At 44.7% G+C, this 14,783-nt stretch overlaps 2 protein-coding genes across 5 annotated transcripts in view; one reads left to right on the forward strand and one right to left on the reverse strand.

Annotated features, from left to right (window-relative positions):
- The window catches only part of LOC102313955 (low-density lipoprotein receptor-related protein 1), a 96,247-nt gene that overhangs the window by 15,089 nt on the left and 66,375 nt on the right, over positions 1 to 14,783 (reverse strand). For all 4 annotated transcript variants that reach the window (XM_042222092.1, XM_042222091.1, XM_042222090.1 and 1 more), the window contains 24 exons: positions 14,476 to 14,703; positions 13,876 to 14,050; positions 12,245 to 12,339; positions 11,982 to 12,131; positions 11,676 to 11,816; positions 11,315 to 11,440; positions 11,066 to 11,197; positions 10,811 to 10,945; positions 10,418 to 10,547; positions 10,176 to 10,302; positions 9,936 to 10,087; positions 9,676 to 9,800; positions 8,236 to 8,610; positions 4,360 to 4,549; positions 4,051 to 4,255; positions 3,708 to 3,900; positions 3,006 to 3,131; positions 2,306 to 2,434; positions 2,092 to 2,211; positions 1,888 to 2,001; positions 1,639 to 1,788; positions 1,255 to 1,377; positions 1,047 to 1,163; positions 68 to 196 (listed from right to left, as the gene is read on the reverse strand). In XM_042222092.1, coding sequence (XP_042078026.1) covers positions 68 to 196; positions 1,047 to 1,163; positions 1,255 to 1,377; positions 1,639 to 1,788; positions 1,888 to 2,001; positions 2,092 to 2,211; positions 2,306 to 2,434; positions 3,006 to 3,131; positions 3,708 to 3,900; positions 4,051 to 4,255; positions 4,360 to 4,549; positions 8,236 to 8,610; positions 9,676 to 9,800; positions 9,936 to 10,087; positions 10,176 to 10,302; positions 10,418 to 10,547; positions 10,811 to 10,945; positions 11,066 to 11,197; positions 11,315 to 11,440; positions 11,676 to 11,816; positions 11,982 to 12,131; positions 12,245 to 12,339; positions 13,876 to 14,050; positions 14,476 to 14,703 — 3,687 coding nt within the window. The remainder of the gene's footprint in view (positions 1 to 67; positions 197 to 1,046; positions 1,164 to 1,254; positions 1,378 to 1,638; positions 1,789 to 1,887; positions 2,002 to 2,091; positions 2,212 to 2,305; positions 2,435 to 3,005; positions 3,132 to 3,707; positions 3,901 to 4,050; positions 4,256 to 4,359; positions 4,550 to 8,235; positions 8,611 to 9,675; positions 9,801 to 9,935; positions 10,088 to 10,175; positions 10,303 to 10,417; positions 10,548 to 10,810; positions 10,946 to 11,065; positions 11,198 to 11,314; positions 11,441 to 11,675; positions 11,817 to 11,981; positions 12,132 to 12,244; positions 12,340 to 13,875; positions 14,051 to 14,475; positions 14,704 to 14,783) is intronic.
- LOC121814743 (delta-type opioid receptor) lies at positions 5,573 to 8,125 on the forward strand. The gene has a single exon (XM_042222109.1). It carries the CDS (start codon positions 6,540 to 6,542, stop codon positions 7,572 to 7,574), a length of 1,035 nt encoding a protein of 344 aa, XP_042078043.1. The 5' UTR covers positions 5,573 to 6,539; the 3' UTR covers positions 7,575 to 8,125.

Consider the following 14,783-nt stretch of genomic DNA (forward strand, 5'->3'; position numbering starts at 1 on the left):
CCTTAGTCTATGAGAGTTATTAAAATCTATTTATCTTGATCAAACTCAGCCCTCAGCTTGCACTCACAGCAGCCAGCTTTCATGCTCTCGTCAGCTCCATCAGGACAGTCTTTATCTCCGTCACACATCCAGCGTTTAGGAATACACCTGTGTGATTCGGGGCATTGGAACGTCTCTGGACTGCAGGTTTTAGTCTCTGTAATAGAAAGAGGTGACTGATTGGAATGTCTATTAATGGTTATTTTAATATAAAAAAAAAAAAAATCACATTTTTTGTACACAGCCTAATGTTTTGCACTTATTAAACTCATATTGTTTAGTGCGCAGAAGACCACCCATCATTTCCTTATATTTTGTACCACATGCAAACATGTGGTACAATTCAGTTCTCCAGGCTTCTCGAAGGACATTCAAAGCTCTTCTTTGGATGATGGCTGCTTTTTGTTGCTTTCTCTGTAAAGATTGTCGCACACTGTTTAAATCATTTTGAGGTCCGAGCTTTGGAGACGCCAATCCATGACTAACAGTGTTCCATTGTGTGTTTTTCTATCTCAGCTCCTATGTCTGGATTTCTTCTTATTTCTTAAGGACATGGATTTCAGATATTGTTCATCTGCTGTAGATACTCAATGCCTCTTCTGCATTTGTACTCTGCTTTTCCAGTTTCCTTGGATACAACTTATTGGTTCTTTGCCAAGTTGTTTGTTATGTGTAGACTGATCCATACCTTGAGTTAGGTGCCTTTTTATGCTTAACTTTGACGCATGAGTCAAATCAAGTCATGTGGCTTAACAAACAAAAAGAAATTCTCAGAAAATGTTCAGGTACAAGAACTCAACTGAAAATAACTGAAAGCCTGGAGATCTGTTGATCAAGAACACTAAAAATTGCAAGAAAATCTTACTGACTATGAAAGTTCACAGTATACTGAAATTAGGGGTGACTCATACTTTTAATCAGTGCTGCAGGTTAAAAACTGTTGCAATATTCACTCAACTTTAGGAGTTCAGTGTTTGTCCATGTCTAAATATGCCTTCAGCACTTACTGCACTTGCTGTCCTCGTCACTGCTGTCCCCGCAGTCATCCGCTCCATCACAAACCCAGCGGTTAGGAATGCAGCGGTGGTTCCCACACTCAAACTGGGTGGCTGAGCAGAACTTGTCTAAAGGAGAAGTGAGAACGCGTAAAGTGCAAAGCAAAGACATTGAAACAAAGCAACGGTCTGTTGTCCTGTACAGCGTATACGAACTTACCACAATGAGCCTCGTCCGCACCGTTCTCACAGTCGTTCTCCTTATCACAGGTCCAGCTCATAGGGATGCAACGTCCGCTGGGGCAGGCGAAGAAGGGCGTCGGACACTTTGTTTTCCCGCTCCCTGGCAGAGCAGCAGAAAAGAGGTTAGTTTGAAAAGGAAACATCAAAGAGTTAATCCAGCATGAAGAGAGGAAAAACAAATTACATTTACTTTGCTGTGTTTTTCAAGGAGAATTACCTCCCAAAACACAATTTAATGGATGAAAACATTCATCGTTTTTCCCTGTTCCCTGTGGCATAATCCAAATAGTTCTTTCTACTCTAACAACAAACAAAAAAACTCAATCCAAGTAGATTTAGCTGTCAGATGTAATTAAAATACCAGGGCAATTTCTTTCATCTGAGAAGTCTCCACAGTCGTTGGCACCGTCACACTGCCAAGAAGGTGCATAGCAGAGTGTGGTGAACTCGCACTTCTGAAATGTCACTCCCTTCACTCCCAGATGGAAATAACTGGAACAGTCTGTGGCGGCTTAACAAAGAGAGAAGCAAAACATTTTTACCACCGCCTCAGAGTAGCAAAAATGTCAACATTTAATTTTTAAGAACAAATCCGATCATCTTAACTTACTGCAGTTCATCTCATCACTAGCGTCCTCGCAGTCCACTTTCTGGTTGCACTTGCTGGAGTTGGAGATGCAGCTTCCGTCTTTGCATTGGAACTGATCGGCTGAGCACAGCGTGGCTGGCGAGAGGAGAGGCGGCGGTTAGTGAGAGCAATATTTTAAGAAATGCGAATGCAAAAATGTTTGATTAATTGGAAAAGCAGACTCACTGTTACAGAAGAGCTCATCTGAGCTGTCTCCACAGTCATCCTGCCCGTTGCACCAGGAGCTGTGACCCACACAGCGGCCATTCACACAGCGTCTGTAGCCCTTCTTGCAGACGCGGTTGGCTGAAAACCAGACAGGATGGATTCTAACTACAAAATCCAACAAGAAAAAACACGGCTGATAGTGTTTTGACGCGCAAAAAAAGGTTCCACTCACCGCAGTATGACTGCTTCTCATCAGACTTGTCCTTGCAGTGAGCCATGCCATCACAAGTCAGGGTGTAGTTAACGCAGTCTCCATTTCCACACTCAAACTCATCAATGCTGTTACATGTCGTGTTGAGGGCTGACAGGCAAAAAGAGAGAAATAGGGACTTAGGAAGAGTCGCCTAACCCAAGACAATCAGAGCAGGCACAGAGCCGATATCTGTCTTTGCTTGTTACTTTATCACATCAAGTTCTGTTCTGCTCATCATCACCAGCATCACCACGCAACAGTACCATCTGGGACACATCTACAGTAATGCTGCTCAGTCTCAGCTCATTCGGCAGTGCGCGGCCTCAAACACTCAGCCAAGAGTTTCTAATATCCATCTTCAGCAAAAACAATAACAAGTTCTACCAAAGACAGTCCCCGACCAGCCCCCTTCTCTTCAGTTATCAAGATTAGATGAAGACAGCCTAAATCCACGGAAGAAGTGTGATGAGTCCTCCAAGAAGATGGGAGCAACCTGTTTGCTAGGTACCTTGAAAATCAGTGTACAAATTTATCTCGAGGATGTTGTGTTTTAAAGGCACACTGATCTGATTTAGTGTTTCTGTTTACTTATGGAGTAAATGTGTCTGATTTTTGTTCTCGTTTTGTTTCCTGCGTATAAACATTTCCTCCATATAAGCGTGTCCTATTCTTGAATTACCTATGCAAGTGTTGTCTTCGAATAGCTTCCTGTCGCCCCGACAGCTGCAGTTGACCCTTCCCTCAGAGGTCAGCAAACACAGGTCCTGACATCCCCCGTTGTTAACACGACACATGGAGAATTCACCTGTGCAAACAGGAGGACAGTTAGCACACAAACCTGAGAATTTCTGATCTCGCATCCAATCTCCTGACACACAGGCGAACACACATCACGAGCAGACAGAAACACCTGGGTGAACCCGGCAATGGCTCTGCCTCAGCTGAATGCACAATGTGACTCTATCTAAATAGGATTTGCGGCTGTTACAGCGGGCTCACGGCTTGCATCGGTGCTGCGGGTATTGGTGCAAAACTGTTTACTGAATAAGGGAACTCGAGGGAAAAGATACGGTAGAGTGGAAAAATGCTTGACTTGATTGAAATAAAAAGATACGAACAATGATAAATGCAGAGAGGAATAAAAATAAAAAAAATAGGAGAAAAATTCAGGATTCCTTCACTTATCATAAATGTGAAAAAGATGTTGAATGTTTTACCGGCTCAACTCAACCAATGTTTGGTTTACAGGCTTTATGTAAGATTGATTTGCTTCACACATTTACATGAAACAGTCCAGCAGTCGTAGTCTTACGACAGAGGACTGTGATGAAAAATCCCCCTAATTTTACATTGAATTTCCTCATTTGGTGCAAAGACTTACAGCTGTTAGTGTCATTGGCCACCGCGACAATACCCATCGGCTGTTGAGGAATATCAGCACGCAGGACCTTCATATCTGCCCCGGTGTATTTCTCAGCCCGGAGCACAGCCCTCCTCACCCAGTCGGTCCAAAAGATGTAGTCTCCATACACCGCCAGGCCAAATGGATGGACCGGTTCATTCTTCAGCACGACCTGCAGGGGGAAACAAAACCACAGTCATGAGAACCCCAGTCTTTTTCTATCAAACCAGTGAAAGAGTAAAAAGCTGACGGTTGCTATTTAAACAGTCACATTGCTCAGCCATGCAGCATTAGAAATATTTTTAGTGTTTTTGTCACTCACGTAGCGCCTACTGCCATCATACTCGCAGCGTTCAATCTTGTCCAGTGTGGCGTCGGAAAAATAAAGCTTTTCAGCACGGTGGTCTATGGCCAGGCCGTTGGGGGTTCGGATGTCCGTGCCAATGATCACAAGGACGTTGGAGCCAGTCAGAGTGGCGCGCATGATACTGGGAGACTGCTCGTTCCAGTTGGTCCAAAACATCAGGCTGTGGAAAAACAACATAATAATCAGTGATGCAAACAGGTGTAATGAACTGGCGTGAGCAGAATGGCCTGCAAATCGGCGATGAACAACTGAATCAGTTCTTACCTCTGACACTCGTCGAGAACGAAGGCCCTCGGGTGGTCGTCTCCTGACATGGTGACCACTGTATGCCGGTCAACGGCACCCCAGCGGCTCTGGTCCACAGTGTGGCGGGTAATAGTCGAGGTAGTGTAGCTCGTCCAGTACAACATATCCCAGGCTCTATGGTATGCCAACCCCTCCACCGAGCCCACATCTGAAAAAGCATGAAGGAATCGAGAGAAGAGCACACAGACAGTAAGAGAAGGCAACGACCAGAGGTGGGGGACGGAGTAGATAGAAGAGGAAAAAGGGAGAAGAAAAAGAAGCACGTCAGCTACGGGGTTGTGTTAAAAGGCCAAGTGTAGACCGTTTGGCAGCAGCTCAGAGCTGGCAGACTGCTGTGTGGCAACCCGGAGTCAGGGCTCTGGGCATGACAGCTTAGTATTAATGACTAAGAACACTGTGTGATTCAAGGCTTTTATCCAGCAAATAGTGGAGGATAAAGGTCACAATAACGGTTACCAGCTAGCATATTACTTTCCACTGGACTGCCTCATCAAGAGATGAGAAGCAAGAGGTCATTTTTTTCTGCTTTCCCAGCCTTAAAATTAATAAGAAGTTGGGAGCTTCACGGCTGAAAGGAGGCCAGAGGACAGCCAAAAGTCAGCAGAGATGGAGGAACACAAAGTTCTGCAACATCAGATGGAGAACAGCTGCACCGGTATTGAGAAAACACGCGACGCAGACACAAACAAATACTGTAACTTGTGCTTCATGGAGTCAGAGACCGCTCCAAATAATAAGTAATAGTCACCTACTTATGCAGCTGCTGCAATGGAACAGTGCAGGTCTAATGATTAAAGCAGCCTTTTCTTAGGACTGGATATGATCTCATCCCATCAGATGTCAGGCCAAAGCAACGGTGAGGTTTACCACCAGGTGGGACAGTTCACACTACACCTCAATATCTCCAGTGCGACACCGCAGACGTGAATCATCGCGCGTCCAGCGCACGCTATGGGACTCTGAGAGAAGCAAAGCGACTGAAAATCAAGCGGAGCATCGCAACACGCAAGGCAACTGTCCCCCGCTTCTCGCACTCATAAATCAACACCCTAACAATCGATAGAGAGCGCCGTGAAATCTATTCACCCCCATTTCCTCTTTCTTTAGCGGTGTTAATGAATTTTAAATCACAAACTGCCACCACTGTCTGCTCAAATCACATTACTGTTGATCTAGGGCTACCAAAGATTCTGTACATTTTCACGCGCTGCTTGTGCCAATACAGGCAAGCTGAATATACAGGTCTTGAGCTCTGCTGACAGTGATTTTATGGCCGTTTATCTACAGTAGGTATGATAGCAGTGTAGTGTTTGCCATCAGGCCGGGAGTCAATAATTACCCCGATTCTGAAGGCAAACACTATCTCACTGTGTCGCTCTTTGTTTATTTTTTGTATCAGTGCAGGTTTTTGTGCAGGCTGTGCTGCAAATGCACGTCGAGACAATGCAGAGGCCTTTCCACAAAATGGGAAGAAACTAAATAGAGCATGGGAAAAAAAAATATGTTGGGCCTCAATAGGCCCTCCCACAGAGAGTTGGACAGCCCATCCACGTCCTGCTCTATCATAATCAGTCCAGAGTTCACCTACCGCTTACTTGGTTTCATCCTGTCTTCCTGTCAAACTATCTACTATCCTTTCCACTGTTGCGGTTTTCTCTGGAAGTCCCTTTCCTGGATATATGAGGAATACTGATTGTGGAAGGCGAATGCCATGTGGAGTAGCTGCCTGCTCTGAACTCACACAATCTACAGCATTCACCTCTCAACACCCGCTTGCCCTTAACAGGAGTTCAACCAGAAGAATGGCAAGCAGCTCAGAAATCAGGTGTGTCTTGACTTCAGTGGAGGGGCCTGATCTCACTTTGTTCCCCTCTACAATACCAAGCCAATAAGAGGTGGAACAGATCGAGAGGAAGCAGCTTTAACTGTACACTTTTATACAGTCAGCACAGTCATATGTGTTTATGTATTTAACATGATTCAGTCTGAGGTGATTCATGTTAAACTTTGAACTGTAAATCTGTGCGTGGTCATTTCTGAGAACACTGCTACTGGAATGTCCTTAATCATTCCTACATTTATGATCAGGAGTTTTATGACCAGATTGAACAAACTGACCCAACAAAACTGAAGACACAATGCTGCTGCTGAACTCTACAAGCTCAGAGGATCTGTTGGGTAACAGTAGCAGTGACCCTGGACTGGACAATGTGGAACAGGTTCTAGTCCCAATACTAGATTCACTAATTCTGGTGCTGGGAGTTAGCGGACACACCATAGTGATAGTAATCTTATGTAAGCGATGGAGGAGAGGGGTGGGACGTATTGGACAGTCTCCCCAAAACTCTGTGATGGGTATGGGGACAGACATCCTGCTTCTGGCTCTGAGCGTTTCAGACCTGCTTTTGCTCTCCATGCTTCCCTTCCACACAGCTGCTATAGCCATGCAGCACTGGCCATTTGGTGACTTCATGTGTCGTCTGCTGGGCTTCCTGGGATCAGCCTGCTCTTCAACCAGCATCTTTACTCTGGCCACACTGGCTGTGTGTCGCTATCTGACTGTGGTGAAGCCTGCCAGAGCATATTCCCTTCTCACTACTCGCCGAGTCTCTGTAGCTGCCATACTGGTCTGGGTCCCAGCCTGCTGCCTTGCTGTTCCACAGCTAGTCTTTCGCTCTGTAGGAACCCCACAAAAAGCCATTGACGGGCTTGCATGCTTTGCTTTCCAGACCCACCATGACCAGCTGATCTATGGACTGTCTCATTTCTTTGTGGCCTTCTTTCTACCACTAGTTACCATAGCAGTGGCATATGGCAGCATCTACATGTTCCTATGGAGGAGTCGGCACGCTGGAAGAGCCCCCCAGGTGGAGCGTTACCAAAGCAAAGTGACTCAAACGTCGGCTATGCTGGTGCTGGCTTTCACCCTGTGCTGGCTGCCGTCCTACGGCATGACACTGGCCTTACTGGCAGATAAAGGCACAGGAGCCACTGGAGCCTCACCACGTTATGGCCCCTTTGCTGTGTTTGCACGCTTTATGGCAACCTCCTCTACAGTGATGAACCCTATTCTTTATGTGCTGATGTCTGAAAAGTTCAGGCAGGACCTACTGAGGCTGTTCAAGAGGGACGGACAAAGAGACAGCAGGGATGTGGCTATGGCTGCTGCCTGACAGTATTACTACGAGTAACTAACTTGACATAACGTGACTATTTTAATTGCGCACAGCGAGGAACTGCTGGCAACTGGGATCGACAAAAAAAACACAAGCTAAAAAAACGTGATCAAAGACTACAGATAAACTGGACGTCAGCGTTGCCTTCATGAACAAAGTCAACTCAAGAGCTCTCACAGCAACAGTCAGCATCATTGCTTTGAACAACAGTTGCTCTTGAATTGAGTGGGAACTTTGCTCTGGGATTTGTTGCTTTACATGCACAGCGGGAATATCACGCATTCCTTGTAAAAGAGATTAAAGTAAAACATTAACGGTGCACCCGTGTTCTGTTGTGCTGAGATAAGGTGAACGAAAGTCTATCTGTCTCTCAGCCTGATTGTATTGCTTCTCACTCTGTTCTAAAAAAAATGCTTTTCCTTTGTTTCTACTTTGGCTACATCTACAGAATAAATATGAGTATTTTAGGGAAAAGCCAGCAGATTTCTTCTCCAGGAAGATTTCTTATCAGGGAGTCTTATGACTGGACAAATGACAGGAGCCATAAACCTTGGGTGGGGTAGGGTGGGAGGTTTAGGCCAGATCACCATGTCATGTTAGTTACTTGGACGGAGCACAAAGCATTAAGAAAACTAACTTAAGAATCAGGAAAACTCACTCTCTACTACAGTCTTGCGGTCAGACCCGTCATCACTGATCTGCTGGATGTTGCCAAAATGAATATCACTGAAGAAGATACGGTTAGCTCCTTTGCCTCCTCCTCCTCTGTAATCAAAAGTGAGGGCGATGACGTTCTTCATGTGCTCGGGGTCCTCGAATGGTTTTATGGGGGCATTCAGGTTGTTTTCGTCGGACAGGTGAACGCTCTTCAGTATGGTGCGCTCCGAGTAGAGAAGGTAGCCATCGTAGTCGCGGCACGTGCGGCCGTCTTCAGCCAGCATGCCATGGGCGCAGGCACACGTACGCTGTCCTTTGCCACGGTAAAGGCAAAGCTGCTGACATCCGCCATTGTTTTCCTTGCACACATTTGTTCCTGTAAAGAGAACAAAATGCAATTAAATATACATTTGAATGATAATATATTTTCACCTGACTCTTATTATACTTTTACTCATTTTATAGAATATATGTAGCGGCATGTGAAGGCAGACGATGCAGCGCAGCCAAGCAATGATGTCGTCGAGAACAGACTTTCCAGCATTTCCTGTGTTTGTTATCTTAGCTTTGCTGTCTGCAGATAGCTCTCAAAAGTATGTCACAAAAAAATGTAGTTTATAAAACAGTTTCTGACGTGTAAACTCCAAGTAAGCAGTGCGCTATTTTACTCCAGGTCTTTGTTCCAACAAGCTTCTCAGCTATCACGAGAAACCCGTGCTCAGCGCACTCGTACATGCCCAGGGATGCCTGGCCAATCCGTCAGTGAAATTTGCCCCTTTAGTGATGCTGGGGATTTTTGTGTGGTGGTAACACTGGGTTTACTGTGACTGATCAACGCTTTAGTGTAAACCTTATGGATTTGTAAGTATTTATGTATTTGCACTGTTGCAAAAACTACTTTTGCACATTAATCTAGAAGTTTTGAAATTTTAAGAAACAAAAACACGATTTTGTTCACTTTTCTGTTCAGATTTAATGTCGATGTATTCATTATTGCACATTTTTAATTTAGGAAATTAAAACTTAATAGGGAAAATTTACTCTCCACTGCTGTATATTAAATAATAATAACGCATATGTGTTCTAAGGTGATAAGCTCAGGGTTCACACATGCTTCATCTATAACTTTGTTTTTCAACTTAGATGACGGGCTTAGATGACGTCAGCTAAGCATAAATTTCCAAGCACTGCGTCCTGTTTGCAAGGACAGCCAGTCATAAGAAAATCTGGGTTTTAGAAAGAAGAAGCTTAAGGACACAGGAGCTAAAATAACAAGTTTCAAAGATATGATAAACTGAGGTGCTCCATAAAAACCTTTAAAGAGTAAATAAGGAGTGTTTTAAAAGGCGATTCATGCAAAGCTATTCCAGGGAGTGCCAGAATAAAAATGGGGAGCTGGAAATGAGCGTAACAGGTCACCTTTAAAGCACACTTTGCTTACCTTTCTGCCTGGCCCTGTTGAAAACCTTGATGTCTTTGAGCTGGACCCCAATACCAGTCCTCAGTGACACAGAGTCTGTGGCATTGTCCTTGCTGCCTCTCTTTATGGAGCCATTAGCATGCGTCCTGGTTGACACCAGACAGATTATCAGCATTAAACACAAGCTGACATTTGCTGATATAAATATATATATTTATAAATAAACATTAGGACCATTCGCAAAAAGAGGGATAAGACTGAGTAGGAATGGTGTATCTGACCTGTCACTCCAATAGATGTAGCTCTCAAACACAGACACAGAGAACATGTCCATGTTGTTGTTGCCCAACACCACTTCCCTGTTTTCTCCAGTCTCCAGGTTGATGCGCTCAATCTTATCAGTCCTGGCATCGCACCAGTACAGCATACCATCCTGCATTCCCACATTAAGTAATGTTAGGCCCACTCTCTGTGCTGCAAGTCAGCGATATAAATGTACAAAATGATCTGTTGCGGTGTACCTCATAGTCGATGGAGATGCCATTGGGCCAGCTGATACTGACGTTGACGAGGATGGCTCGCTCAGATCCATCCAGGCGAGAGCGTTCGATGCGGGGATACTGGCCCCACTCTGTCCAGAACAGGTAGCTGCTCGCGCCAAAGCACGCAAAGACAGAAAACCAAATACCGCAGTAATCAACACTGAGATAAATCACAGAAGGAGAAGCTAAAGTAGGAACCTGGCACAGTCCTTCGTTCTCACCCTTTCTCAGGATGGACAGTGATGGCACGAGGTTTGTCCAAGCCCTGCGAGATCACCACATAGCGGAAGGAACCATTCAGCCTGGCCACCTCAATCACATCGAAGCCTTGATCTGTCCAATAGATGTTTCCTGTGGAGGATGAAGGAGAAACAATTTCCTAATTTTTAAACCGCATTGACCTGGAAATAATACTTTTTTCTCTCTGTTTTTGCATCTACTTTCTGTTTTCTCACTTAGTGCAACAGGTCCACACTGTTGCTTTTAACAGTGACAGGCGGTATGTGCAAGCATGATAAATGTGCAGAGAGGAAAAGCAAAACGCTCTTTATCAGTATGTCTAACTGTCATTATCTAAATTTAGTACGCATGAGCCGGGACGCAGTTTCTCTCACCAGCAATCCAGTCCACAGCGATGCCCTCTACCCTGCCGATGCCATTAGTGACCACGTCCTCTCTCCAGGTTTGGTCTCTCTTGGCCCGGCTGATGGTGCTCAGGCCCATGTCTACCCAGTAGATCGTGTCATTGTCTGTGGGAACAAGTAAAACACAGAGTTGGACTAAAAAAAGGAAGCTAGTAGCTTTAACAAATATTTTATGGAGCAGTGAATTCAGCTACACGAAATATGCAGAACTAGAGAATTTCTTACCTGCATGAAAATCTATGCCCACTGCTAGGGAGGTGCCCGACACTGGTACAAGGGCATCAGACTTATCTGATGGGTCCAAGGGAATACCCCGTATGCCCTCGTGCACAGAGTACAGCAAGAAAGAGCCGACACCTACAGCAAACAAATAAAATATTCATTTTTGAGCGTGGCATCACTTCACATTCATCGCTTCATATATCCAGGATTGTCTAAAATCGGGCATATGACATGGGTATGGGAGCATCGTACCCTCACAAGACTGCTGCCCTCTGCGCAGGCTGTATCCTGCAGTGCACATGCAGGATCTGGTGGTCGGGGAGGTGGGGAGACACAGCTGGGAACAGTCTCCGTTGTTATTACTGCAAAGATTGGTGCCTGGAAATACAAAAGCAAAGAGCAAATAAAACAAATCAAAGACTAGTAACAGAGGCATAAACAGATGTGCTTTAGATACACACATAAGCTCTGGGCTACATGCAGTCTGCACAGCAGATCTTAAATGAAACAAGGACATATCTTCTTCCTATTTTTTTTGCAGAGCAATTTCACAAAGCAAAAAAAGACTGAAAAAACCCCCAGAAAAATTGGCTTGCAGCACCAAACTCTGCACCTTTCTGCACAGTTTCATCATAAATTTTCATGTGCATCATGGGAGAAGTGCTGTTCCTCAGGACTTTCCAGTTTCCACCGTCCTTCTTGTCACAGGTTCCTATCTGGTCAGTTCCTTGGTCCGCCCACCACAACTTGTCTCCTACAGGACACAGCGCACATGAGGATGATCAGCGTTCTCCATTAAAACCTGATCTCACACTACAAGAACCGTGTTAACCGGAGCAATTTTCAATGCAACACAGCCAGATAAGAGTAGTATCACGCAAGATGAATAATGCCGTTTTAATGCACTCTGGATACCTACCCATGATGGCCAGAGCAGTAGCCTTGGTCAGCTTGCCCTTGGCCCCTTCAAGCACCTCAAGTCCAGAGCCGTCCAGTTTACAGCGGTTGATGGTGCTGTTTCCCGAGCTGATCCAATAAAGCCGCTCAGCTTTAAAGTCAATGGAGAGGCCTGGAAAAAAAAAAAAGGAAAAGAAAAAAAGACAGCTCTGAGTTGTAATCATCTGCCCTGTCACTAGGGGGTGCGGTCGCTTATACAGTCACAGAAAAGAGCCGCTAACTCACCAACAGGGCCTTTCTGGTTGGTGAAGAGGACGCTGCGGTTGGTGCCATCTGTGTTGGCCATGCTGATGTTGTCCCCATCTGTCCAGTACAGCTTCCTGATGGAGGCGCGCAGAGAATCCACAAAGATATGATGCGCAACAGGAAGAGAGAGAGAGAGAAATTTTACTACATCACTATTAAACTTGTTGAACCAACCGTGGTAGTACGCCACTGAAAACCATAAAGCCTATAGGTACACAAAGCATGAACAACAGTGATGTTATCGATAAGAAATGAGAGCATCAGGTCTGTGAGCAACACCGAACTGCACGCGAGCTTATTTGGACTTTTCTAAAACGCAATCTGCCGTTTTCATTTCAAAGCCAAAATCGCATCAACAGACTGTAATGACGATGAGTGAGGCAGAAATAAAGCTGGCAAAAACCTGACAAATAAGAAACTATATTTCAGTGCGTTTAGTTCAGCAGTTAATTAATGTCCCGATCAACCGCTGACAGCTTTAATCTCCCACACCAGATGCACTCACATAAATGACTGCTTCTCAAACTGTCATGAGGAAATGCACATATGCAGAGTATAGAGGGTAACATGTATATACGTGTGTGTGCCACTTTGTTTGGACTGCACATTTTCTATGCTCATTCACTTTCTGTTAAATCCAGCCAGAGCCACCACGCCCTTCCTTTGTTTGTTAACTATCCTTAAATAAAGCCTCTGAAGCATATAAACCCCTATATTGTCATGTTTGTGTACACACACACACACACACACACACACACACGCACGCACGCACATTTCCCTCCCAACTCTTTGCCCCGCCTCAACTTTCTTTGACCCCACCCACCTTTGGTGGGGTCAGCGTGTTTGTGTGCCAGAAAAAGGGGAGAGCTCACAGATCTCACATCTGCTTCTCATTTTCTCTCACGCCAACAATGCTCAGATCGGAAACATTCCTCCTCTTAAGGAGGCTAAAGCCTTTCACAGAGAGGAAGGAGTACAGTGGAAATAATGCACACAGAGGCAGAGACTTGTCTTAAGAAAATATCTTTTCTTCACTGACCTCAAACACACAAAAGCCCACATATTCCGGCAGATCAAAACTGAGTATATGAATACAGATGGACTTTTTTATTCTCTGATGGACTGAGAAAAGACTGAGTTCATGGAGCTGGCAAAAAAAGAAAAACTTATGCAAGGCAAGACAGGAACGGACAGGATGTAAGATAAACAGTGAAGAAAGTGATGAGAAACAGAAAAAGAAACACAAAACAACAGAGACACTTGCTGTAAATTATTTATACTCTGAGCACAGAAACTTTTGAAACCGAAATAGAAAAAAAAGACAGAGAGAGGCGGCATGAGGGGAGAAGGATTGGAACCACTTCCTGAGTGACAAAACACTCCGAGGTCAGGAACTGAATTACTGTGAGTGCACACAGAGGGGAACCTGCCAGACAGACTTTGTATGATTGTTTGTGTGTGTCTTTGTGCAGACTTCTGCTTGTATCTGTTGCAAGTTATAGGTGAAGCCAGGAGGGTGTCTGTGAGCAATTTCTGAAAGCTTCAGTGTGGCGACACATGACAGCTTTATAGTATGAGTGTGTGTGTGTGCATTTGTGTGCGAGACCAACCCCAGTACTGGATGGAGCACTAGACAGTGGGGTTTGTCTAAGCCCTGGATGACAGCATTTTTGAAGGAGCCGTCCAGTCTGGCAACATTAATCTGCTTCTTGTTGGCATCATAACTGGTCCAGAACAGGTTCCTGGACACCCAGTCGACAGCCAGACCATGAGTATTGGGCAAATCTGATGAAAGATGAAGAACACGAACAAACTCTTATTAATCAGCCTTTTTTTTAAAAAAAACTGATGTTTTCTATGGACACGTGTCCATAGGTTAGAAAATGCAGTACTGCATTTGTTGGCTAACAGGACAACTGATGACACATTTTATCACCTGTATCTTTTATTGTTTCCAGCTAACTTGTTTTTTTTTTAAAGACCGAGTTAGCTGGCATAGATCTAATGAGTTTTGTTGTGTAGAGCCCTTGTGTAGAGCATCTGCATACTAGGAATCTAGAAGTGAGAGAAGCATTCATTTTTAACTACTGGACAAAAATCTTGGTGCAGTCTGATAAAATTACCCTGCTATATTTGTTTCTTAAAGTAAGGCTCTAAATAATGAGCCTTTTAATTATGTTCTATAATGTGTCGTGTTGCCTCCATCATACCAGCAGAAACCACAGTTTCAACTCCAGTGCCATTGATGAACGCCCTCTTGATGGTCTGAGTACGGACATCTGACCAGTAGATACGCTGCTCCAGAGCATCATAGTCCACCACAGTCACGTTGTCGATATCCGGCACAGTGAAGGAGATGATATAGTTGTAATACGGGTTGTCGATGTCTACTCCTCTGATCTCGATCTGCCGAGCGTACAGCAAGAACTGGCGAGACTCTGCGGGAGACACAAGATGTTGACGTGGACCCTTGGTATTCAATGTGAGTAATCGGGAGTTAAATGTAGCTTCAAGTCAA

Source organism: Haplochromis burtoni, unplaced genomic scaffold, assembly GCF_018398535.1.
Source record: "Haplochromis burtoni strain Fernald_Lab_line unplaced genomic scaffold, NCSU_Asbu1 Contig_79, whole genome shotgun sequence".
Lineage (NCBI taxonomy): Eukaryota > Metazoa > Chordata > Actinopteri > Cichliformes > Cichlidae > Haplochromis > Haplochromis burtoni.